This window comes from Plectropomus leopardus, chromosome 3, assembly GCF_026936395.1.
Source record: "Plectropomus leopardus strain MGB_pleo_1.0 chromosome 3, ASM2693639v1, whole genome shotgun sequence".
In the NCBI taxonomy this organism is placed as follows: domain Eukaryota; kingdom Metazoa; phylum Chordata; class Actinopteri; order Perciformes; family Serranidae; genus Plectropomus; species Plectropomus leopardus.
In genome coordinates, this window is record NC_142178.1 from 37,043,666 (window position 1) to 37,069,140 (window position 25,475).

General features: G+C 42.0%; 2 protein-coding genes and 1 long non-coding RNA gene across 8 annotated transcripts in view; 1 reads left to right on the forward strand and 2 right to left on the reverse strand.

Annotated features, from left to right (window-relative positions):
• Window positions 1-597, reverse strand: part of trmt1 (tRNA methyltransferase 1) — a 36,804-nt gene extending 36,207 nt beyond the window's left edge. The window contains exon 1 of the mRNA XM_042485109.2: window positions 467-597. The gene's annotated coding sequence lies outside the window, so the exon portion shown is untranslated. The remainder of the gene's footprint in view (window positions 1-466) is intronic.
• nacc1b (nucleus accumbens associated 1, BEN and BTB (POZ) domain containing b) overlaps window positions 1-25,475 on the forward strand; it is a 41,077-nt gene extending 15,602 nt beyond the window's left edge. For 5 of the 6 annotated variants that reach the window (XM_088074913.1, XM_088074891.1, XM_088074905.1 and 2 more), the window contains 6 exons: window positions 491-733; window positions 2,409-2,627; window positions 6,242-6,716; window positions 8,788-9,085; window positions 9,206-9,303; window positions 10,014-25,475. In XM_088074913.1, coding sequence (XP_087931039.1) covers window positions 491-733; window positions 2,409-2,627; window positions 6,242-6,716; window positions 8,788-9,085; window positions 9,206-9,303; window positions 10,014-10,348 — 1,668 coding nt within the window. In that variant the 3' untranslated portion in view covers window positions 10,349-25,475. The remainder of the gene's footprint in view (window positions 1-490; window positions 734-2,408; window positions 2,628-6,241; window positions 6,717-8,787; window positions 9,086-9,205; window positions 9,304-10,013) is intronic. The other variant, XM_088074896.1, reaches the window with a different exon arrangement.
• On the reverse strand, window positions 598-10,091 carry LOC148190052 (uncharacterized). Its single transcript, XR_015775969.1, has 4 exons — window positions 9,956-10,091; window positions 9,185-9,294; window positions 2,381-2,646; window positions 598-738 (listed from the first exon to the last, which is right to left on the reverse strand). It is a non-coding gene; the product is annotated as an uncharacterized LOC148190052 (long non-coding RNA).

Genomic DNA, 25,475 nt, shown 5'->3' on the forward strand with positions numbered 1-25,475 from the left:
ACCATAAAAAGATAAATCAACTATTTGGTAGAGCATATTTTTAAAAATGCTTTGACCCTTACGTGTTGAAAAAATATGCCTACCCTTTAAAAATTCCACCACGTACAGCCCTAATATGATTTTTCTTGTTACTTCCTAAAGGAGGCGATCTGAAAATGCGGACTGTTTTAAGCCACAGCGACATCTAGTGGACTTTTCTAGTGTAACATTCCTAAACCAGATTGTAGAGATGGCTCAATCAGGTTGAATTAAATTCAACACATTTTTCATCAAGATAAAGGGACCCAACATGTGCTCTATTAAAGGGTTGAGCAAGACATTAAAACCTGACCTCACACACGTTAAATGCAAACCCTGGTATCAGGAGAAACATTTTTAAAAATTCACCAGGATCAGCAGTGTTTCATGATATGAGATATTCACATCACATTGATTTCAATCAGACTCAACATATTTTTACACTTACCTCTCCCCGCTGTTTACCCCTCAGGCGCACCGCGCGGTGCTGGCAGCCAGCAGCTCCTACTTCCGGGATCTGTTCAACGCCGGGGGGAAGAGCTCGGTGGTGGAGCTGCCCCCGGCCGTGCAGCCGCAGAGCTTCCAGCAGATCCTGGCCTTCTGCTACACAGGACGCCTCAGCATGAACGTTGGGGACCAGTTCCTGCTCATGTACACCGCTGGATTCCTCCAGATCCAACAGATCATGGAGAAAGGCACAGAGTTTTTCCTCAAGGTAACCTGCCGATGAAGCATCCAGAAAACATAATTTAAGAGTTAAATAATAGAACTCATTTCTTTGTATGATTTGTAATCATGAACCAGTCATGAATAAAATAGGCGTTTTTACATGCTGCCACCGCGGCACCTGTTGTGCGTGTGACATTATGCGTGGCATCATGTTGGCATAGGGGCGTCTGTGTTTGCAGACACGTTCTCGTGACTCGAGAATAATTGAAGCATCACACTGACACTACAGGTACCCTCTATAGTAGCAGATGATCTGATTAGATTTGGAGTGCCTTGCTGCATAAATCTACATATTAACGAGGAAACACTGATTTCCTTGAAAGTACCCCTTAACACCTCCAGACACAGAGTTAATGTGGTACTCGCTTGCTGGTCTCATCAGAATATTTCTTTTTTTTTGGCGTTTGGCTTCTCTAGCAGCCACTTTGGCATGCTATCAAGGAATATTGGGAACTTCACATTTGATACGACAAGTCTGTCCAGCTTGTAGTATTGTAAAAGCAGTAGGTTTTGTACAAAAGCAGGAATAACTGTCTTCAGTATTACCGAGCAGAAATTTAAGAAAACAGTGTGTAGGATTTAACATAATGAATATAACATAATAAGTATGATTTATTTAGTTTGTAATCACCCATAAAATAAGATTAGATTTTTTATGTTGTGTCCATTAAATCCCCCTAAATCTTAAACAGTGTTCATTTAAATATAAGAATTTGGCGCTTTTCTTTATTATATATGATAATAAATCGAGTAGCTTCGGATTTTTGGACTGTGGACAAATAAAACATACCATTCGAAGATGTGATGAGTACACAGGGAATGACTCACTATTTTATTGACAAAATCCATCAGTGTGCTGCTAAATAACCCTTTGAAATCGAAGCAAATTGGTTTGACTACTTTCAAAAACACGGGGAGAAAGCTTCAAGCAACTTAACAAGACATGGCCCAAAAATTTGCAAAAAATTACCAAAATAGTCACAAATCACCTGAAACAAAATGACCTAGAAAAAGTGCTTACTTCATATATTCTATCATCTTTTCTGTAGCATAATTTTGAATATAAAATTCTTATATAGATCTTTTTTGGAATATTTTTCCCTTTTTTTAGATAATTTTCTAATAGGTCTCCACTCTTTTTCAAACTAGTTTTTCAGTAATTTTTTTGTCACCTTTTACTAATTTCTCAAAATGTTTTGGGAAATTACTTGCAAAGTTGTTGTTCATTGCTTTTTTTTCTCCATGTTTTTGAAGTTTGCTCCGGTTGCAAAGGGTCAAAAAGCTTGTGAAAGGTGTCTGAACGCTGCTCAAGAAAACTGATGTCGATCCAGGTGTCAAAGAGTTTAGATCTGAATCAGAGGATATTATACGACATGTTTCAAGGTCATGACTGCTTGGACTTTCTTTATGGGAATGTACTGTTTATGTAATTTTTTGTCTAATTTGTGTGTGAATTTCTGAGGCCTGCTTGCTGTCTGAGGATGAAAAATTAATTCCAGAGTTAACTGACATTAAAGTTGCATTGTATCGTAACATAAAATGATTATGCAAGAAAATAACAGGCAGGTTACTCAATGATAAAAATAATTGTGAGTTGATGTCCCAGTAATGGTATCAATTAAATTAAACTTACATCCTTCTTTATATCGTCACACCTCCAGGTCTCATCTCCAAGCTGTGACTCCCAGGGTCTCCACACTGAGGAAACTCCGCCCTCCGAGCCTCAGAGCCCTGTCACTCAAACAATGGGGGGCGGGGGAGTCGGTGTCGTTGCCCCAGCAGTGGGGAGGCCTGCCTCTTGTCTGACGCCCCTCCCCCTGGTGTCAAAGGTGAAGACAGAACAGGCGGCGTCCACACCTCAGCCCACTCCTCAGCAGCAGGTAGGCTCTCTCTGATCATCTGAAACAAAAAAAGTCTGACATTGATAAGGTAATTGACAGTATCTAAGCTCCTTTTATCTGTGAATTATGTAAAGTAGTCTGAAAAAATGCTAAAATATCGCTATTCACGTCATTTGAAAAAGGGCATCATGAGTAGGTGTCTCTTTGAGTTTGGGATTCGAAAAGGCTTTGATAGATTTTCAAGGAAAGCTCGCTCCAAGTAGCTCCTGCTTAAAAAAAAAAAACTCTTCTTGTTGTTATGGCAGCTGAAAAGCTTATTTGAAAACCACCATGTATTTAAAGTTTTTGACAAATCATAACCTGAAGGTTATTTCTGAAATATGGAAAAGACCGTTTTCAGAAAGTTTTCCGGGCAAAGAAATAAATCATTTCAGAAGTCAGAGGTCGTCATTTATATTGTGCAGTCAAGCACTTTATGAGAGCTTTAACTGAAGGTCTCGAACAGCCTTACTATTGAGAGGCGAGTATGGTTTGTGTTTTGTTTTTTTTTCATATTACCATCCATATTAATGAGCTGTGGGTGTTAAAGGAGCTCAGGCTGTAGTAAACAGTTTGTCTCACTTCATTTATTGTCACATAAAACTGTCCTCATACACACAGTAGAATGGTTTTCCAGTGTTTTCTTTTCATGCCTCGACAAGGGTGCCTTTGGGTTGTCCGTCTGTCCATCCCATTTTCATGAATGTGATATCTCAAGAACCCCTGAAGAGAATTTCCTTAAATTTGTCACAAATGTCCACATGGACTCGATGATAAACAATTTTGGCAGTCATTGGTCAAAGTTCAAGGTCATTCTGACTTCATCTTCCTCATTCTTGTGAATGCAATATCTCAAAAACAACTCAAGGGAATTTTTTCAGATTTGGCACAAACATCCACTCACTGATTAGAATTTGGTGGTCAAAGGTCAAGATCATTGCAACCTTGTGTCCGTCTCATTCACGTGATTGTGATATCTCAAGAGGGTCTTGAGGTGATTTCATTAAATTTGGCACAAATGTTCACTCAGACTCAATGATTGTTTATATTTTGGTGGTTATAGGTCAAAGGTTACTCTGACCTTGTCTGTCTCATACTTGTGATCATGATCTCAAGAGCACCTTTAGGGATTTTTGTCTCCAAATTTAAACCTTACGTCCCTCTCATTCTTTTGAGTATGATATCTCAAGAAGGCCTTGAGGTCATGCACTTAAATTTGGCTCAAACGTTCACTTGGATTCAAGAATGCACTGATTAGAATTTGGTGGTCAATGGTCAAAATCGCTGTGACCTTGTGTCCATCTCATTGTCATCAACACAATATCTCAAGTCCTTGAGGAAATTTCTTTAAATTTGACACAAACATCCACTTGGACTCAGTGATGAATTGTTTAGATTTTGGTGGTCATAGGTCAAAGGCCAAGTTTACAGTGACCTCTTCTGCCTCATTTTTGTGAACACCATATCTCAAGAACAGGTCAAGGTTTTTTTCTTCAAATTTGGCACAAACATCCACACATGATTCAACAATGAACTGATTAGATTTTGGCAGTCAAAAGGTTAGGGTTACTGTGACCTTGTGTTTGTCGCATTCTCATGAGAGCTTAAGAAGGCCTAGAGGCAATTTCTTTAAAGCTGGCACAAACGTTCTGACTCAACGGTTAACTAATTATAGTTTTGGGAATGTTTTTCTATTTTTTTTTCTATTTCAGCACAGCAATGTTTTTAAAATAAATCAAACCAAATTTCTCAGGTTTCAGAGGTTTAAATGTTTTTGAAAGGTGTCTGAATGCAGCACAAGAGATCTGATGTTGATTCAGGTGTTAAAGGGAAAGTCAGTTAAATTTACATTATAAAATTAATAATTTCATCATATTTATCATCGCCCCCCTCTGAGGGGGAAAATGACAGTATGATGCGGTTTGTAGTAAGACTCCTTGTTACATTCTGTTTGAATATGGGTTGCTATAATTCAAAGGGCTATGCTGTTAATTAAGTTGGTGTATGGTGTTTTTAAATTTTGTTTCACGTGTTCCTTTTTAACTTTAAGCACCTGCCCCTTTAAAGGTTTCTGCACGGCCCTGGTGTCATGTGTACTTATTTAACATATTCTGCAAGTTTTAAATTCAGTTTCAGGTTGAAACCTGCTCACTCATTCACGCAGTGAATAGAGGATTGTAAATCATTATTTAAAAAGTGTTGAGTCAGGCTACTTAATATACAGTTTACAGAGAAAGTGGAGGAACCAGTTTCTTGTCATTTGATTCAGAGAAAAGCATCTGGCAAAAATAGTTGCCATGTGATGTCGGGTGCTAATCTGCATATCAGTGTATCTGCTACAGTCCTCACTTTCAGCACAGGGAGAGCCGACACTGTGAGAGCAACGTGATCAGCATCTTAAAGTTTTGCTTTAGAAAATCCAGTAACACAAATAAATAAGCAACATATGTATAGACTAATGTGTCAATGGCATTTGAGAACCACGGTAATGGTGTTCTTAATCTTTTGCTTAACTGTGTAACACCCGAATAGACATCAGTTTTTTTGTTTTCAATAGAATTTAAATCTCTGAAACCTGAAAAAATTGGCAAGAAATGATTAGATATTAATATTTGTAGGTACTATCAAAAAATTAGTGGAAAATCTCCAGGAACTATATGCATAATTTCCTTGATAACTCAAGCCATTTTGCTCAGGTTTTAAAGGGTTAAGTAACACGTTAGCAACATTAATTTGAGAAAATTTAAACACCAGCTTATCTGCTCAGTCAGCTTTTGAGTCACACAGATTTGTTCACATTTACAGACTTTTATAACAGAATTTTTTATATGTTATTTGATATTTCAGCAACCAGTGAAATGGGAGAAGTTTATTAGGCTAATTTAGACTAATTTAAATACCATATGAGGCTCAACAAGTGCGGCTGAGTATCGAAACTGTGCTTTTTGAATGTTTCTGTAGCATCGGGTTTCAACTGTTTGGTACCAAAGCTTTGCATTTGAAAGCGTTGTTTATCATTCTTGCACTGACAAAAATGTTTCATATGTAATTAAGCCCCATCAGTTAGTGTGTTTCTACTTGTGACATATTCAGACAACTTTCACTGGTATTTAAACTTTTGAAAACAAAGCAAATTGGAAAATAATGTCCCACAAATTGGAAGATTTTTTAGATTTTTAGAAAATGACTTTTTTAAAAGCTGGGAAAAAGTGTTTTTCAGAAAACTATATTTCTAATTATCGAAATTAAATTTTTGTTGGTATGTTTGTTATGTTTCAAAATCGTAATTTTTAAGCACTTTTTTTAGGTCATTTCCTTGTTTATTTGTGTTTTTTTCTGTTTTTTTCTCCTTTATTTATTTATTTATTTTTTAACTTTTACTATTTTCTTGCTAATTTTTCATTAATTTCTCCTTAAGTTGCTTATTGCCTTTTCCTCGTGTTTTTTGGAAGAAACATAGCCATTTTCTAAGGTTTCAAAGAGTTTTAGCCACTGAAAGTTGCTGTGTAAATGATATTAATCTCTGCACTATTACTGATAAAATTGTTAGTTTATGTTTGTTGATACTTTTTTAAAGACGTGAAGATAAATAATCAGTGTTTCTCTCTCCTCAGCAGGAGGGCTCTCCCTACTCGGTGGTCTGCACCCCCGTGGCCAAACGGCTTTGGGAGGGGGGCAACCGTGACAGCGGAGGGGGGTCTGGAGGAGGCGGAGGGGGTGGGATGAGGAAGGCCGCACGCTACTCTTCCTCCTCGTCTTCATCCTCCTCCTCCAACAACACTAACCAGGATGCCTCTGGGCGCGGACCTGCAGCCAACACTGCCATGGTGGGCGGCGGCAGCAGCGGCGGCATCGCCACTTCAATGGGAGGAACCGGAGTCAACAGTAACCACAACAACAATAACAACAACGGCGGGACCCCTGAAGGCACCAGCCCGGGCACACTGAGCATGTACACCAGCGACTCGCCCATCAGCTACCACGACGATGAGGAAGAGGACGACGTGGCGGATGAGAGCGCCGAAGAGCAGTACAGACAGATCTGCAACATGTACACCATGTACAGCATGCTGAACGCCGGAGCGGCAGGTAAGCTCCGCCAGCAGACGAATACATCAGACTGAGAGCGCGAGTTCATTTCAAGGTTACTGTGTTTTTGTGTAAATCTAAAGTTTTTTGTCTTCAGATGTGTAGCTCCTGCTGCAGAGTGTTTGTAAGTAGCAGCGCTGTGGAGATTGTTTATCCAAACTTCTCAGGAGTGGAGGATGCTGAGGAGAATGAGAGGTTGTGGTGCGGATGCTGCCTAAAGCTTATGAATTGTTTATAGTTTACTTAATCAAAAGGACGATGAGATGGTTGTTTGGTGTTAAATATTCAGGGCGCTGATAGTTATACAAACCAAAGATTACTGAAAGAGGTGCTGAAGAGATGGTCTTTTAATAAATGTAGGCTGTCTCTGCGGAAGAAAGACGCAAATACTTTTGAAATTGGTGCTACATGACCAGAGAAAACAGAGGATACTTTTACTCAAGAGGGGAAAAACCTACAACTACTAGTGGTGTGGGAGAAGTATCGCAATATTTTGTTTGGAAATATTGTTATCGTTATCGGGCGCCAAGTATTGATTTTTTAAAATAGAACTTAATAACAGTACAAATTAAACTTTTGGTAGTCTATTGGAACAATAACATCAATTTCTTTTTCACATACATATAATATTATTTTATTTACTTTTAAGATATATTTTCCTATTTAAATAGAGAAAAACACAACAAAAAGAGGAGTTTAGATGTATTGCTTTCTGTAATCAACAGCAGAAAACGTCATGAATGTATGCACTACTCTGGAAAAAAAATCTATTACTTTTCAGTCCACTGTATACAATTGTTGCAAGAAAAATAATTTAAGTTAAAAAATATATATATATATAATGTGATTTTGTTAGATAAAATTGATGAGAAACATTTTTTTCCTTTTGGGGCATAATTCAGTTTCAGCTTGTTTGATAAACGGGAGTTTTTTAGAAATCGACGTGTTTTCATGAAGCGTATTTTATGTTTCCAATTTTAATTTCAGCGTTAATTGAAACCTGCCTAGAGAAGAAGAGAGGGGGTGGGTCTGTCTCTAGGTCCATCTCTGTACTTTGTGTCCACAGTGGCAGCATGGGGGGCTGGCAATACGAAATTTGGAAGTACAGTGTGTAGTTTGAACAGCAGCCCAGGAGAGCCGTGAAACTCTGCCGGATGACGTGTTTTGCATCAATTTGCGCCTTTGGCAGAGTGTCAGAGGAGTGGAGGAGGGATCTAGTAGGGGTCGACCGATATTGCTTTTTCAGGGCAGATACAGATACCACTTATGAGTAGTTAATGAGACCAGCAACCGATATTCTGATTTGCAGTTACAATAGAAGTTTTTTTCTGTCAATATTTAGAATTGGGAATGTAACAAACTCCAACACAAAACTTTGTTTAAATTCCTTCAACACATTTTGAATCAAAACTGAAACTTTCGGCATCAATTACAGCAAGTTTCCAGCAACTTTTTTTTAGTGAAGTCAAATGAAAATTTGAATTAAGAATGAATAAATAAAAATGGCTCCCTGAGATTTGACAAAGTAAAAGTGCCTCCAATGCTGTCTTTGCACGTTGTAATAAATTTATCCACGTGTGTCCAATGACCTCAAACTGAGATATCTTGCTGGAGTTATACTCTCTTTCAAATGACCAAAGTAAGAGTAAAAACACTGTAGAAGGTGCACTAAATGGCTGTAATGCATGAATGGAGTCAAAGTGGTGGCCAATAAAAGTGGAGTGGGATCACCTCTGTGCTACAATCCTTTCAGCATACACTTGTGAATTGTATCACTTATATAATGGTTAAAATTTTCCCAGCTACAGCCGGAGGCCTTACGTTTTCGGGTTGTCCGTTTGTCTGTACATCTCGCAATATCTCAGGGACACCTGGAAGGAATTTCTTCAAATTTGGCACAAACGTCCACTTAGACTCAGGGATGAAATCATTTCATCGTGTCGCGCAGCGGTGAATTGATACTGCAAAAAATGAACACTGAAACTGATGTATTTTGAAATTATTTCAAATATTCAGAATTAGTATATATTGATAAACTGAGATACACTAATACCCAGCCCTCCCTCCACAGTGGTCGGGGAGCGGGTTGAGGCTCTTCCGGACTTGGCCCCTGATTCCGGCGGCGGTCGAGGGGGCAGAGGGGCGCGGTCCCGGCAGGACCTGGCGTCGCTGCCCGCTGAGCTCATCAGCCAGATCGGGAACCGCTGCCACCCAAAGATGTACGAAGAGGGCGACCCAGCTGAGAAGCTGGAGCTGGTCAGCGGCACCTCTGTGTACATCTCCCGCGCCCAGCTCATGAACTGCCACGTCAGCGCCGGCACCCGCCACAAAGTACTGCTCAGACGCCTGCTGGCTGCGTTCTTTGACAGGTCAGTGTTAGACGCTTTTCACATACCAAATGTTTGGATTTGGAAACACGTCTTTTAGTTGCCCTTGAAATTACTGTATCAGATTGTTTTTATGCGTACCTTGTTTCTTCTGTTTTTCAGGAGCACTCTTGCTAACAGCTGTGGAACCGGCATCCGCTCTTCAACCAACGACCCCAGCCGTAAACCTCTGGACAACAGAGTGCTGCATGCTGTCAAATGTAAGTCACAGAGAGACACACATAGTTTTTACACCGTAACTACTGTGGGTTATTCCCAGCCCACACTGCCTGCGTGAACGGCACGTGATTGCTACCTCACTGAACTGCTGCGGCTCGTGCTTGCAGTGTTCAGACTGACAGCGCTGTTGCTGCAGAGCTGCTGCAGACCGGCATGCTTTAACTACTGGATTTCAGCAATAAAAAGCACAAACTCTAATTTATGGAGACGTGCAAGCCACTGCATCGTCAACATCAAGGCCCTGCAAATATTTCACAACAGAAAGCCTCAACTGAAGGAATCTGTTTCAGTCGATATCAGTCGATATCAATGACATGCAGCTGTTATCGTGCAGCCCGAGTGTAGAGTCAGTATGACCACCAAAACACCATTTTCATTGTCTTTTTTTCCTGAAAACCGTGTGTCGCACAATAAAAAGAGGTTGTTCCGCAGCAGAGCAGCACTACTGATGCCAGCATTGTGGCTGCTTTAACCTTTAACGTGGGCACCAAAATTAAAATCAGCAGGTCCTGCAACGCACATGCTCTGCTCACGCAGGCAGCGTGGTCCGGGCGTGACATCTCTGAGATTTTGGAGCTCTGCATGCAGAGTTTCCCGTTACATCTTTGAAATTTACATTTTAAGACTCCTCACCATCCTATCTTTGTCTTCTTTTGTCTTGTGGTTTCTTTCTTCCTCTTCCTTCCTCCAGTTTACTGCCAGAACTTCGCGCCGAGCTTCAAGGAGAGCGAGATGAACGCCATCGCGGCCGACATGTGCACCAACGCGCGTCGCGTTGTCCGCAAGAGCTGGATCCCCAAGCTTAAACTGCTGATGGCTGACAGCGACGCCTACTCCGCCTTCCTGGCCGACAGCGTGAAGATGGAGGCTGACGCACTCGGGGCGGAGCAAGCCTTCGACCCCACCTCCCTGGAAGCGGTGGCGGCAGCAGCGGCAGCAGCCGCCAACCACAACGAAGCAGGAGGCGGAGCCACGCAAGCAGACACCCTCCAGGGGGCGGGAGGAGACGGCAGCACTTTGTTTTGAGTGAGTGTACGGACAGATAGATGAGTGGACAGATGGACAGATTTGGTGGAGGGAGGGATGGCATTTCTCTGGGGGGGTGATGAGTAGAGAATGGTGGCCGCTGTGGTCGTGATGACAGTTGTCACTCCTCCCCTCGCCGCCGTGTGTTTGGGGGGATCTGTTTCTTCTTTTTACACCTCTTTCGGTCAGTTTGTTCTGCTTTCCCTCCTTCGTTTGTTTCTGTCTCTCTCGACGGCCCAGAATGCCTCACTTTGGGTTGTTCCTCCTTTCTTTTTCTGGTGAGAGACAGAAAGACAGAAAGAAAGGTAGCAGAGGGAGGAGGTCGACAGTTTGTCCCCCCCCCCACGTCTCTTCGCTCCTCTGCAACCTTTCAAAACCTGATTGTTTCAGCCTTTTTTTATGTTTTTAAAAGTGTGTACTGTCACTAAGGCCCTTTTCTTACCATAAATCAATCACAGACATTCCCTGGGGCTGGGGGGTGGGGGGAGGGGCAATCCAGTTTGGAGAATATTTCCTTCCCCAAACTCCGGTAACACTGTTGTTTTGATATTGAATGTATGCGTGGCGAAGCATCCGAACCGCAGCGTTGTAAGTCAGTGGGGTGAGTTTGTACAGAGCCCTTTTTTTGACATTTGTTTATTTTTTTTCTTTATTTCATCTGATCACCAGATGAAAGCTTCTCCGAGAGCGTGGGACTGATGAGGTCAGGGGTTGAAATGAATATTGATATGTATATTGGCATGGTTTATGATCTCCCCGACCTCTGCCCGACCCCACCAGCCCTGCTCTTTAACCCTTGCAAGAGCATGCTGGGAAACTGACCTGCCAGCATTCGGAGAGCTGCTGGTGAGCTCTTCTGACTGACAGTGTGGCGGTAGACGGGAAAAAACTATTTGCTTGACTAAAAATATTTCCCCCTCAACCTCCCCAATTTTTAACCCTAAGATTACATTCACACTAATAAGTTTTCATTTTAAAATCCTAACTGTTTCTACGTTTTACGCCTAGCATCCACAATACCCCATTTTAGGATGAAAACTACAGGACTGCATTTTAGTTCAGACCAGCGAAAACGGAGACTTTTGAAAACCATGGTTCAGACACGATGTCTGCCTCTGACTGATCTGTCACGTTATTCTTTCCCTTCACCATGGCTTTATCCAACGATAGTTAATGTTTCTGGTACCACTCTGATACTAATGTGTTTCTGCCACCTTGACACACATGTTACTTTTAGTAGCAGTGCTACCTCTTTGACGGTCCAAGCAAAAAAATCTTTGGTCTTACTTTTCGCTATCTCTGTATCTGTTTTTTAAGGGCTGTACCCAACTCAGAATTATGCCAATCCAATCAGATTTGGCTCTTCAATACTAATATTCGATGATCCGGTTTTTTTTTTTCGTATCAAGTTTTAACGGGCTCAGCAGGACTGACAGACAGCATGACAGTGGCGTTCCTGTAATATCTTACTAAACAAGCTACTGCGCTGTCAGATCGGCAATTTGCAGCAACATATTTTTGCCGACACTAGATATCACACAAAAGTCAGACACTGTGTGGTTTTAAGTTGATCTGAGCGGTCAAATCACAACTTTAAAGCCTCTCCTCCTCTGTGCCGCTGCCTGTGTGCCTGCAGCTCTCTGTACCAAAGAGTAGTGTGAACATCAAGAGCGCTCACTTTGCAACAAAATCTGGGGTCGAAAACCTCCCCAGAAGTACACCGCACGGGACACTGACTAGCAACAAACACCCCAAAAACAACAAGCTCGACTTGAAGTAATCTCAGCCGACTGAGGGGTCTCTGACTGATACGAATCCCTGACTTTCAAGGGGCAGCCCTACTTTTTTGTAAACTGAGCAACCAACCATAGACAATTTGCTTCCTGTTTACACACGTAAATATTCATACATTATGTGTTTTCAGCATTTTAGTACATAGAGTTTTTCTAAAATGGTGCTAAAACGCTCGCGTGTACAGAGATCATTTTCGTTCTAAAATGTTTTAAAATGAAAACGTATTAATGTGGATGTTGCCTTAAACGTTAAAAAAAGACCATTTCAGTTTTACTTTTTTTTTCAGAAATTCTTAATTTTTCCTTTTTATGTGTGTGATTTTTGCCAAGCCTCCTTAGGGAGAGGAAACTTGTTACCGATGATTGTCAAAGAGTTTGCGCGTGATAAATGCACTGTGTTATTTCCTGCGGTATGAGTACAATCGAACTACGTTTTTGTACGTATCAGAAAGAGACGGGGGGTGGTTTTATTTAAAAAATGCAACAAAAAAAGAGAAAAATAACAAGCTGAAATCCAATTTTTATCTCTGGTTATCACCCATTTTTTAAGAAAAAAAAGTCTGATGGAAAGTCAACAAATATCCAAAAGCGAGTTTCTGCCTGTGAGCTTTGGAACGAGTTGCGTGTGTGTTTTGTGTGTGTGTGTGTGTGAGTGTGTGTGTGTGAGTGTGTGTGTGTGTGTGCGTGTTCAGCAGTGACGTTCTTTTGTTTTCAGCTCGTGTTTAAATTGTTTCCCCTCCGAATATTCACAGCCACGCCAGTTAACAGAGCAAGTTTCCTCCAGCTCTGCTGCCTGGATGCGTGCTCGCCTGGCATGGACAAAGGTGCTAATTCAGGCATTGGTACATTGCAAGGCTCCGTGTGTGTGTGTGTGTGTGTGTGTGTGTGTGTGTGTGTGTGTAGGTGTGTGTTTGAACAGCCACACTGCTTTGTGTGTGTGCCGCAGCAGAGAGAGAGAGAGAGAGAGAGAGAGGGCCAGACGGTGTGTTTTCACACACGCTTGGTCGATTCATTCACCCATCACTGCGGTGAGCGCACACACACACACACACACACACACACGCAGGCTAATACGCATTTGGGCGCTGTCAGCCGCATCAGCTACAGTACACCAGAGCAGCATGGGAATTAAAGGGGAATTACACTGAAGCAGAGCTGAGAGGCTGTTTGTTTTTTCGTCACATGTAAGCGTTCACCTGAAATTTATTTTAATGAGGCCACATTACGGAAAACTGTCTCTGCAGTGGTGGAAAGTTTTGTTTGTCGGTTTGACAGTCAGTTTCCCGGCTTTGTGAGATATTCAGAATTATAAAAAGAAAGCTGCTAAATAATGGAAAACAAAGAAGAATGTAGGCATAGAAACAACCCTGAAAGCAATACTGCCGTCATATTCGCCTTTGATACTTGCTGAACGGTAGCTTTCAGAAAAGATAACAAGAATACAGATCTTTTCTCTTTTGAAAAAATGACCTCCAGAATGCAGAACACAGCTGAATACAGTCATCAGCTAAACCCCGCAAAGGGCTTTTTGCTCTTGTTCAGTTTGAATATGAATACAGGGGCTGCAGGTGAACTTTTTGATTCATTGCCACTGATATTTTGCTCCTCAATGCCATTTTGTTTTTTTAAATGGATATTCAAATTCTCGTTTCACCAGAGTACAGTTTCAGTTTGACCTCTGTCTCCGTCTTTTAATTATAAAATCTCTCAGACAATCAACATGAAGGCAATCTTTTTCACATCTGTCTGTTTGGAAACTGAAGCATCATAGGCCCAATGAAAGCAGCGGTGTGAATAACATGACCGTGAATTTAGCCAACTGTAAATGTTAAACATTTACTATGTGCATGAGGTGTACCAGTAACCAGAAGTCACGATTTGGTTCATACCTCGGTTCGATGCCAGTTTAGTACTCTGGTAAAAAAAAAAAAAAACAAGCAGAAGTATCTCAGTGTTTCCTGCAGAATGAGAGCGACGAAATCTGCAACTTTTGTTTTTTAAAAACTTTTAAACCTTTTTTTTTTTTACTTTTTCTGTGGACGTAGCGCAGGTGGAGCTCTCAATAAGTACTTTTTTCCTCAGCAGCAGTTTGTGACTTGAGGGGTGAATGATTGATTTCTGCTGATCAGATCGATGAATGAGAGCTGCTGTGAGTGAAAGCAAACTTTTAGACCAAGCAGAACTAACTATTTAGTTTCCCCTTTAATGCGTCATCATGTGCCGCTGCTCCGCCTGTGCACAGAGTACACTCTGCGCTCCGAGAGTGTGCTGCAATGACTGACCTAACAATATGTATATTTCAACAGCGCTCCTAATGACCGGTCACTCCAAAATGTGTGAATTTCCTTTGTGTGGGATTAGTAAAGTCATATCTTAAAAATAAAATATTTATTCGGGGCCGCAGATGTTTTAATCGTGGCGCCTTGAACATTGTTTCCATGTTATTTGCATCACCCAACACACAGTGTATTCTGCGTGCATCTGCATGGACCAAACTGTGACCTCTGTACCGTGACGCTCAGCACATACAGCAGCTGTTACAGCCCTTCTTCCTCCCCCAAATTAGTTTAAAGTTTAAAATTCAACACAGCAGTAAGTATAGTTTCACTGTGTATCACATGTAATCAGTGGCAGATGCAATTTTAAATCCTTTTTTAAGCTGTTGGGCCGTGGTAAACTGATTTGTATTTATCACACCCAGGCCAAAAAAGGAAGTTTGCTGCTTCACACCGAAAGTGAAAAAAAAAACCTCACAGGTTTTTTTTTGCACTTGTTCTGTTAAAGTGTGGACAAGTCGAGACTGGGAGCAGATGAGGAGTGATGTGAAGTCTCTAAATTGTCATGTCAGGTCCCAGTTGCAGATTTTCTAATTATCTCACTTATTTTTTTAATTTTGTACCAGGATGTCAAAAATGCTGGAACTCAATTTATGCGCTCAGCTGATCTAAAAATAATCTGCTGATGGTATTGACGGCATCGAGTCAATATCAGTTACCTCACAGCATGATTCTTCGATTGGATTTTTATTAGGTAAAATCAGCTAGTAATAGCTATCTATCCAGCGTGACTTAATTTTCAAAAATTATTGATTATGTACCAACAGCTGTTTTAGTTTTAAGCAAGTACATTGAAAATGGATTGACATCTATTAAAAGTCTTTTATACATTCCTGTTACTTAGTGTGATGTAAACAAAGAAAATATGGAGTGGCATTAGATGACAGAGAAAGTTTCACTCTGGAGCCCTCTGAGGGAATTTTCCGACAGCGTCTTGGCAAAAACGATAAGATTGGAAACAGATTTTGTGCCTGTGAAGGTCATGAATGATGTTTAAGAGTTTGGAAAATTGATTTTTTTACTAGTTTGGAGACATTTCGGAATTCACAAAAAGCAGACCCATATCCTGCATCGTGGTCATATGATGTTTTTGTGACCTGCAGAAATGTGGGCCAGCAGCCAAAGGCTTATCAGTTCGGTTTGTTGTCCTAAAGTTTGTCTGTCAGGTTTGGTGGATTCGGGCAAAACGTGTGGCAACTGGTGGTGACATCAAGTGTGATTGGTCTGCAGATATTCCAGCATTACTTTGGAGATGAAGTGTGCTTTGTGGACTGTAGGGGGCAGCAGATTACCTTGAGTGTCAAAGGTGTCAACAGCTTAGTTAAACAGGGAACGCGTTGTTTTAATTTGAAAGACAATCCAGCTGTTACATCCACATTCATAATATATCATTTAATGTGTTTTTTTATCTATTATCTATTTCTTGTGTTTTTGTAAATTTGCATATCTGCCAGGATTGGTGAACCAAACTTCGATTGTTATAAAATTCCCACCGCGAACAGTTTATATAAAAAAAAAATTGAGCGTGATAATCTTGACTTGACGTATGAGAAATTTGTTGAGTTATAAACTAGACATCGACACATTCATTTTTAAAGTAAATTTAGCCTGTTTTGGTGTTTTTTCCTTTTAAATGGGAAGAAATCACAAGCACCTTATTGCCAGTGTGGTGTCAGAAATGCTGTTTATATTGATGATTGGACTGCCACACACACACACACACACACACACACACACACACACACACACACACACACACACACACACACACACACACACACACACCATCAAGGTGAAGGGTCTGCCATTAACTTGTCCCTTAAGCGTCACCCAGAAACTGCGCGAAAACGTTAAAACACCCCGAAGAAGAACCAAAAAAGAAGCCTTTGAGGCGTCATCTAACCTGTCTTTGAGCTGAAACAGTTTTGTAGACCAGTGTTATTATTAAAAAAACGAATAATGTCTGCTTTTTACAGCTGGCTTTTGAGGAAAGATGTTTACATGACTAATTGTTTTTTTATATATTTACATGCATATCAAGTTTTTTATTTCTTTTTAAAAAAAATGAAAAAGGCTATCAGTCAAAGAACCGTTGGTCCGGAGACGAGCACCTAAAGGTCCTGCAGTGGTGGAAGGTAACTCTTTCCTCACCCTGCCCCACCCTCTATTCTGGAGCACATGGTACGATCCGTGGAGACTTGACCAAGTTCAATAACTAAGGACGGTAGAAAGAAAGACAAAAAGAAAGAAATTGGAGGAGGACAGGGAGGACGGTGAAGACAGTTTGCACATTTCTGTTTTGTTTTCCTTTTTTCTTTACAAAAGATAAATCTTTTTATTCCAATGCTTTGTTAAAAACCACCGCCTTAAATGAGGAAAAAATTGAGAGAGAGAGACAGAGAGGGAAGAAGAGGACAGTCTGAGTCTCCCTGGAGAGGAGGGACGAGTGAGGAGAGGCGGGGGGGAGGACGGGAGGGGGGTGTTGGCTGGGACGCTCAGATGATTTGGTGTGAATGCATGCATGCATACTGGTGTGTACGCAAGTGTGTGTGTTTGGGAGCTGTTTGTAAAGGCTTTGTGTGGGTGATCATAATGCGTGGGTGTGTTTTTAATGTGTGTGTGTGTGTGTGTGTGCATATTAATGTATGTTTTTTTTCCTCCATGCTCGCTTCCCTCCATCTCCATTTATGGCATGTTAATGTCTGCCTCCTCACTCGAAAGAGCTTTTGACAGTGGTACAGTGTGTGTGTGTGTGTGTGTGTGTGTGTGTGTGTGTGTGTGTGTGTGTGTGTGTGTGTGTGTAATGCGCATGCCTATGCCAGGCTGGGTCTGCGTCTCGATCTATGTGCTGCATACGTGTGTGTCTGGCTTCATGCGGCGACTGCGCATGTCTGTCACTGTGTGTGGGTGGTTTGGGTGCTCAGCTCTGCAAGGTCTGTATATGTATGTGTGAGTGTGTGTGTGAGTGAGTGTGTGTGTGTGAGTGGGTGGTATGTGCAGAGAGGTTGAGATGAGTGGCTGTTTGTTTTTGTCTGCCTCAGAGAGCGCCATACCTTTTTTTTTCCTCTGCCTTTCACACACACACACACACACACACCACACACACACACACACATCTGCAGAGTCACAGCACAGAGTCTGTACATCTGTGCCGTATCAAAGGTGCAGATCTATTGCGGCCACATCACCGAAGCACCTCTACTGTACATGCACAAGCGTTTTGTTTTGGTTTTTTACATTAAAAAAATCACTGAAATGTAAAATCAGACAAAGATCACGATCACTTCTTTCGACTCTTCTTTCCAGATTTCCCTCCCTAAATATCTCCGCCTGGCTGAACGTCCTGTACTCCTGCACGGGACGACAGCACAACTGCAGCCAGGACACTGACACTTTCCCCCCAAATCATCACTTTTGATTTTTTTCCCTCTCAATTGTCCCTTTTCTTCCCTCCCTCGCTGTCCTCGCCTGTTTTCTATTTCTTTGTTTACATCTCTCTTTATGTATACATTCTGTCTCCCTCCCTCTCTCCATCACACATATACACACACACACACACACACACACACACACACACACACACACACACACACACACACACACACACACACACACACACACACACACACACACACACACGAAGAAGGCGCTAAATAGTGTTGGTCCCTTGTTGCTTCATTACGTAAACCATCATTTTCTATCCACCGCTGCTTCATCTCTGTGTCGACACCATTTTCTTTACAGCATGCAAATCCCTGCCAAACTCTCACCCGTATATCTGCATCCCTGTGTGTGTGTGTGTGTGTGTGTGTGTGTGTGTGTGTATGTGTGTGTGTGTGTGTGTGCGTGTTTCAGTCTACAACAACAGATGGGGCTGCCAAATATGTTGCTGCATGTGTGTGTGTGCATGCATACATGTGAGCTATTCGGATGCAAATATGCAGATGAATGGGTGTGTAGGTGCGTCTGACCAGTGCCCACCCCTCCTCCCTCTCTCCCTCTCCCTCTCCCTCTCTCACGGGACACTGTGTGATTTTAATGCACCTTTTAATAATCAGACGATGGACGAAGAATCTGTCCCCGTGTCGCCCCGGCTGCTGAACATCCACACGTGAGGCAATCATGAGGCGAATATCGACCAGACTGTTAAACAAAGTGAACAAGTGGGGTTAAAAGAATAATTATTATCGTGCTAGACTTGAGCAATGAGAGGAAGAGGAGGAGGAGTAGGTGGAGGAGGTGGTGCTGTTCTTCCTGAGGAGGAGATGTTTGTTAAGAATCTCTCCCAGGACAGATGAGGCATTGCGGCAGTCTGCCGTCACATGAGCGAAGCCACAATCCAGACAAAGAGACAGGAGAGAGAGGAGGCTAATGACAGAGAGGAGGAGGAGGAGGAGGAGGAGGAGGAGGAGGTGGTGATCGTCTCTCTCTGGCCCCGTGCCACTAAGATAAATACCTGGCTGCTTGTTTATTTATGTAGCGTGGCATTTTGCAGAGGGGTGGGGTCGTGGGCTGAATAAATAAAGAGTTGCCCAAATTCCGCAAAACGACCTCGGCAAAGCAAGCGCCCACTTATTGGACGACGATCCAGATAAAGAATAAAGCTTCTGAAACTTTCCGAAGAACAAGGAAGATGAGCTTTTTGAAGTTAAAATTGCACTAAATGTCTGTAAAAGAGTGGAGGAGGAGGAAAAAAAAAAGAGTCCTTTATGTGCAGAAAAACATTTGGCTGAACGTTTCACCCCACTGTCCTTCTTTAAGCACTGCAATGTGATAATGTGATCGGAGGTGATTTGGCCTCGTTGGCAGTGTGTGCCCGGCTGTTGTGTGTCAGTGTGTGTTTGTGTTGAACGCCGGGCAAATCTTCATCTGGAGTCAATAATCGGAGGTCAGAGAAACAGTGCATTTTTGTGTTGGCAGGAGACTGATCTTAAGAGGTAGTTTGGCATACATCACGATTAGTAGTACAGTGGTTCCCAAAACCTTTTGTGCTTGTGACCCATGGATGTATAACGAGAACTGGATGCAGCATAGGAGGCAGGAATCCTTCAGGTCTATGAAAGTGGCTCAGTGTGTGCCCCATATGGTGGGTACACAAGAAACTTTAGCTTGCAGAACAGCTAACTTTCGCTTTAGCGCTCCTCTAACTTCAATGATTTGACATAAATTCAATCAAGCAGCTCCACTTCACTTTCAAAACGTTACTGGACCGAGTAGATCATTTCGCAGGGGTTGTGACGCTCAAAAAAAATGTATAGACGTCACTTTCCGTATGTAAGTCAATGGGAAAATTTTTTGTTTGGACCAAAGGGCAACAAAAACAGTGTAATCCCACGGTTTGGCCATTCCAAAAATTGGCTTCAAAGCCCGGCGCAGTTCCTGGGGGCCTGTCGTGACCCCTTACTCAATGCAAAATCAGCTAAAGGAAATCCATCAAAGGTAGGGGTGCACAATATTAGATTTTCGCCTTTATCTGACATACAAATATCTTCCAACTAATTTGGGCGCTGCATCTCAAAATCTGATATGTTTGAAAAAGGCCGGGCAAGTAGAACTAAAAAAAATTGTAAGATGTCCTTGAAAAGTCATGGAAGTCAAAGAAGATTAAGTCTCTGCAATCAAGGCAAATTTGACCTAATTGGAGTAATTTTAGTCTCGTAATTGAAGTGTCATCTTATTTGCCTGTCAAATCAGGACACAAGATTTAAAACTCGAGCTGAAAGGATTATTTGATCAACAAAAATTTAATTGGATTTTGATAATTTATTACTTTTGGTTTCAAATGTTAAAACTTTACTGTTTTCAGGGGGGGGGTTACATAATTTCTAGACCATGCAATGAATTAAGGAGACCAAAAAAAATTCGGGGCATAATAATTAATATGGAAAATAATCGCCACCCTCATTTTTTTGTATCAGAATTTAGTTTTGTCATCTTGGGACCCCTTAGATTCGACTCACAATCCCATGTGGTGAAGCCAGAGTAAGGAAACCACTGTAATATTACAATAAGACCTCAGTGTTGTTTTCGCAGTCTAAACGTGGGCTTTAATCTGTTATACAGGCAGAATTTCGACAGTCTTTTTGAGATGTAATTTTTGTCACATTGCAAGATTTTAAAAAGAGAATGTATATGTTGTGGTTATTGAGGGTTACGGCAGATCCACTAAGCTTTTTGTCCAAGTTTCTGCTGTGTGTCGGTGTTTGGCCTGTTCTCCTGAGGCCTCGGGATGTCGACCGGGCGCAGAGTTTTTTAGAGAAATTTGGCGTAATCCCGCGAGCACAGTAAAAGGGATATTTTCTTTGAAATCTGCCCGCGTCTGTTTTGTTTCCTCTTTGATTTTGAGGAAATGTTGCGAGCCGGTAGTTGAGTGCTGCTGAGTGGAGAAAGCAGAGATAAAGAGGTTTGAACACTCGTCTGCCCTACAAAGAGCAAAAACTGAAACAAGAACCTGAGCAGTTCAGGCCACAGTCACGGGCTGTATATCACAAAATTTCTTTTTTTTAATGAAATCTAGAACCCAACTTTGACCTTTTAGAGGTCATCACAGGTTGCGGCCTTTTGCCTTTTTGTAGGGCAGCTTTGTCTGAGCACAGTTTTATGACTAAAGGTTGAGTGGGGCCAGAGCAGACTTTTTCTTTCTTTTCTTTTTTTTAAAGCGATACGAGTTTGATCGCGCTTTTAGAAGAGCTTTGTACACATTTCAAATTTTTTCTTTTGGTTTTTCATTGTGTTTGTTTTCTACATTTGAGCTAGTGTACTGTAGTCCTTGAAAGTTATTTTAAGACAGATGCTACTAATCATTCGACATTAACACCTGTAGTTGCCAAGTTGTGTAAAAAGAAAATTACAAAAAGAAGAGAAGTGGAGACATGGTTAGCTGTAAAATAGTTTAGAGAAAGAGAACCACATATTTTTGCATTGTTGTATGACTGAGGTGCTGCGGACGGGAGGGACGAGGTTTTAATGCTGGACCAGATGTTTGGTTTTTACTGTACTGCAGCTGTTGTCGGGATCGAGACTGCAGAAAGCAGACAGACCGATGGATGGACGGTCAGTCGAGGCGAATAAAACACTGGCGGGCTCACATCATTTAAGGCTACAAGTCTGAATGTCTGTTTAAAAAAGTCTCTTCATGGATAAAATCCTACTCTCTGTTGTCTTGTAACGATAAACACATTTGAGCATAATCTTCCATTTAAATCGACCCAAAGTACGTTTACTTGACCTGGTTCTCGAACCAGCTTTTCCTCAAAGAATAAGCTATTGCTGCTTGAATGTTTCTTATTGTTTAGACGCCACCTGGTGGCTAAAAACAGCTACTGCAGCGCCGAGATTGGGGGGGGGGGCTCAGCAGCTGCAGTACCTACTGACTCCACCAGAGGGCGGCATCCCAAGAGGCAGTGATCCTACACAAGCTACGATTGTACCGAAAGAGTCGATCACTGTATTCATCCGAGCACCTTAACAGCAGACCGCCGGAGGCTTCTGCTGCTCATTTTACAAATCCGACACAAGACGCAAACCCGCCAAAACGTCCACCGCACGTGGGCTTAAGATGCCAAATAAAGTTGTCGGTAGATTGAAAGTTGCTGACATGACTTCCAAAACAAAAGAGCGCCGCAGCTGTTTTCGTGCTTCGACTCGTCCATCCACATTCTGTTTTTCTCTCCGATCTCCGTCCCGGCTGCCAACCACAGAGAGGAACTAAAGTGACAAGAGTGAGTGGAATAATCTTTAAAAAAAAAGCACCTTTGGGCGAGCGCTTAACTGTCCCGGAGAGCCAAAGCCCTCTGCACCTTTCTGAGCACGCTCACTATGTCACTTCCTCTCTTTGGCTTGGACGCTGGTGCGTTCGGGAGGGCGGGTGGGTGGGAATCGAGATGTAATGTGAGGGTTCTTTTTGTAAGTTCCTTATTTTTGTTGTTTTTATCTTTTGTACTATATTCCCTTTTTTTATTTTGTATGTTTTCTCTTCACTCTCTTTATGACATTTGTTGTTTACTGTAAAAATGACGATGACGATGATGATGATGATGATGATGATGTGCCCAATCGACCTGTCTCCCTCCAGGTGGGAAGTGGGAGCAAAGACTGTGCAAACTCCTCTGCATGGGGGTGGGAGAGGGGGTCAGAGTGGGGGAGGGAGAGTTTTGGTGGGTGAGGGGGTACCAGTGAAGGGGTTGAAGGTTGGAGTTGATTCAAACAGGGTTCCTACAAAAGATTGCCAAAAACGGTATCGTTACCCTGAAAGCATTTGATGCTCAAATGGTTTTGTGTCAATTCAAACAAGCACAGAACGTCAGAAATTCCCTCCATTAACAGCTTTCGGCTAATAATCAGGCACATGTTCACGCCTGATTTCAAAATCAATCTAAAAAAGCAAAGATGGCTTCGATTAGGGCTGGGTATCGTTATTCGTGTCTGCAAACGTTTGTGTCCTTTATATTATTCTGTGTCCCCTCTCGAAATTCACAAGCAGAACTCTTAAATTATTTTTGCTCAGCAGCAGTTTGTGGAGTTTGTGTCGCAGGGTGGATAACTTATCAGTCGATCAAATCACAGCTGATCAGGCTGATGGATGAGAGGAGCAGCTGCTGCAGAGGTGAGGGAAAGCAAACTTTTAGAACAAGCGCAATCAACGGTTAAGTTCTCCGCTGCTCCGTCTGTGACGACAGTATGCTGTGCGCTCCGAGAGTGCGGTGCAATGCATAACAGCTAATGAACGGTTCAGCTTCAAAAATAGACAATCAACATGTGAAGCAGATGAAGAACTATAATATTTATGTTCGTTCAATCAGATTTGGCTGTTTAGTATTCGACTATTCATTTATTTTTCCTATATTGAATTTTAACGGACTCCCTGCGATTTTCAGTGCGATAGCGACATTCGCATCAGATAGTAAACAAGGTTACGATGGCTCGCAAATTCGTATTAACTTGCTGTGAACTGAAAATTTGCACTGCTCGCCTTAACACAATCGCAGTCGACGGAGGCTCTCCGAACTTTCGGGGGCAACCCTACATGTGTGGTAACTTCTTTAAACAACACCCAGCCCTAAATCTGATGTCCTTTCAACTTTTAAATCTTTCAAATGCTTCAGGGGTTTGACTTGAACTCTCATATTTACGGTGTGGAAAATTGTTTGATCTAGTTGACGGTCTCATCACTCTTTTTAAACAAATGTAGCAGGAAATATCCACCCTCAAACATTTAAAAACTGGTGCTGGAAATCACTTTTTAAAGTATTTAACAGTAAACACAGAGTTCTGGTGTCTTTCCATTAAAGCTGCTTTAGCTTATTTTTTGGGGCACATCCAACCCATGGCATCGTGTTCCTGGCCACCTGATGAAAGCCCAATATTCACCCTTTTTTATTTTTTTTAGCTCTGATTTTGGTCACTGCCAACTCCTGAGGGAAATATCTGCCACCAGCTGGCTGCTAATTTTGTGATGCAAGGGAGGCATGTGAATACAACAAAAAAAAGTTATTTTTTAACTTGATACCAGATTAACTTTGGAAACAGAGGGTGTATTTTTCCTGCGTAGGGACCCTGCTGGAAACCTGGAGGAACGTCAGGAGTCGTTAAGTGTGCAAAAACTGGCTAAACTTGAGAACAGAGGAGCGAGGGAAACGGATGCGAGAAATCAAGATTGTGATCCTGAGGTTGAATCCTCATCGTTTTTATCTCTCCCTCTCCATCCCTTCCTCTCCGCTCAGCCGCCTTCCTCCTCATCTTCCTCGGACGCTGCGGCCTGACCTCATCGACCCCTCGCCCCGACCTTTTCCCCCTCGCGCTCCTCAAGCGCCGCGCGTCTCTTTTTTCCTGCGTTCTGCAGGTCTGTAGTCTTCTATCCAGAAAACATTTACTTCGCTCTTTCCCAAATCCCCACACACCAGAGACAACACACACACTCACAAATATAAATATATATAAATATATATATATATACTGTATATGTATAAATGAATACAAAACGGGCAAACCTCTGAGATACAGAAGCTCGTCTTCGTGTCACTGATGCAGTTTTAAAAAAAAAAAAAGTACCAGTTTACCTCGGGAGCTCTCAGCCATAGCAGACCTTAATGCCCACAGATATCTCAGCGCTGCGAGCAGCTTCTGAACTGCTGTGGCTGCCGTTACAAAGCAGGTACATACTTTTTTGTTTTTCAGGAACAAACCCGAGAGCCTCAGCAGAGCGCTCCCGGACCATTTGAATGCATACGCCGCAGGGTTTTTACAGAAACGGGACACAAGCCGAGAGTCCACGTCAACACAGTCTTACCTCAGAATTATACTTCAGAACGGGGGTGGGGGCTTACATATGATCATAGCAACCGTGAATGACTATTTTTATTCCTTCTCTTCCTTGTCTCTGGTGTCGTTGGGGGAAAAAATACTCTGCTTTCTTTTTCTCATTTTTTTTCCACTATAAATATATAAATATATAAACTGTACATTATGACATAGAAGCACTATCGAAGTTTGATTGTTAGATGTGCACTCGCAGCATGAGGTATTATTCTTTATTATTCTTCATAACCCAGAAAAATGAAAAAGTGAAATAACAGCTTTTGGAGGTAAACAAAAAAAACGGATAAAAAAAAGAAACGTAAACAATGCAGTAGCGTCTTCAGATGTCAAAGAAAATACCCGACCTCGACCCGACACACACACACACACACACACACACACACAAACACACACACACAACCACGACCCTAACCCCAAACCTGCCGTGTTACCCCGCCCCGTCCCGCCCCCCCTCATCCAACCAATCGGCCCCTCGCGCCCCCTGCTCCGCCCCGTGTACATGCCAGTGTTTCCCCCATGTGTTCCAAGTGCCAATAACTTTGTGAATTCCTAACTGTGACCCAGTAATAACGATAATTGCACATTAACTACTGTAAAGAGAAAAAGAAACCAGACTGATTAAAAATGAGGAAAAATCTGAATATCTTAATAAAAGGTTTTTAACAAACAGGACTGACCGTA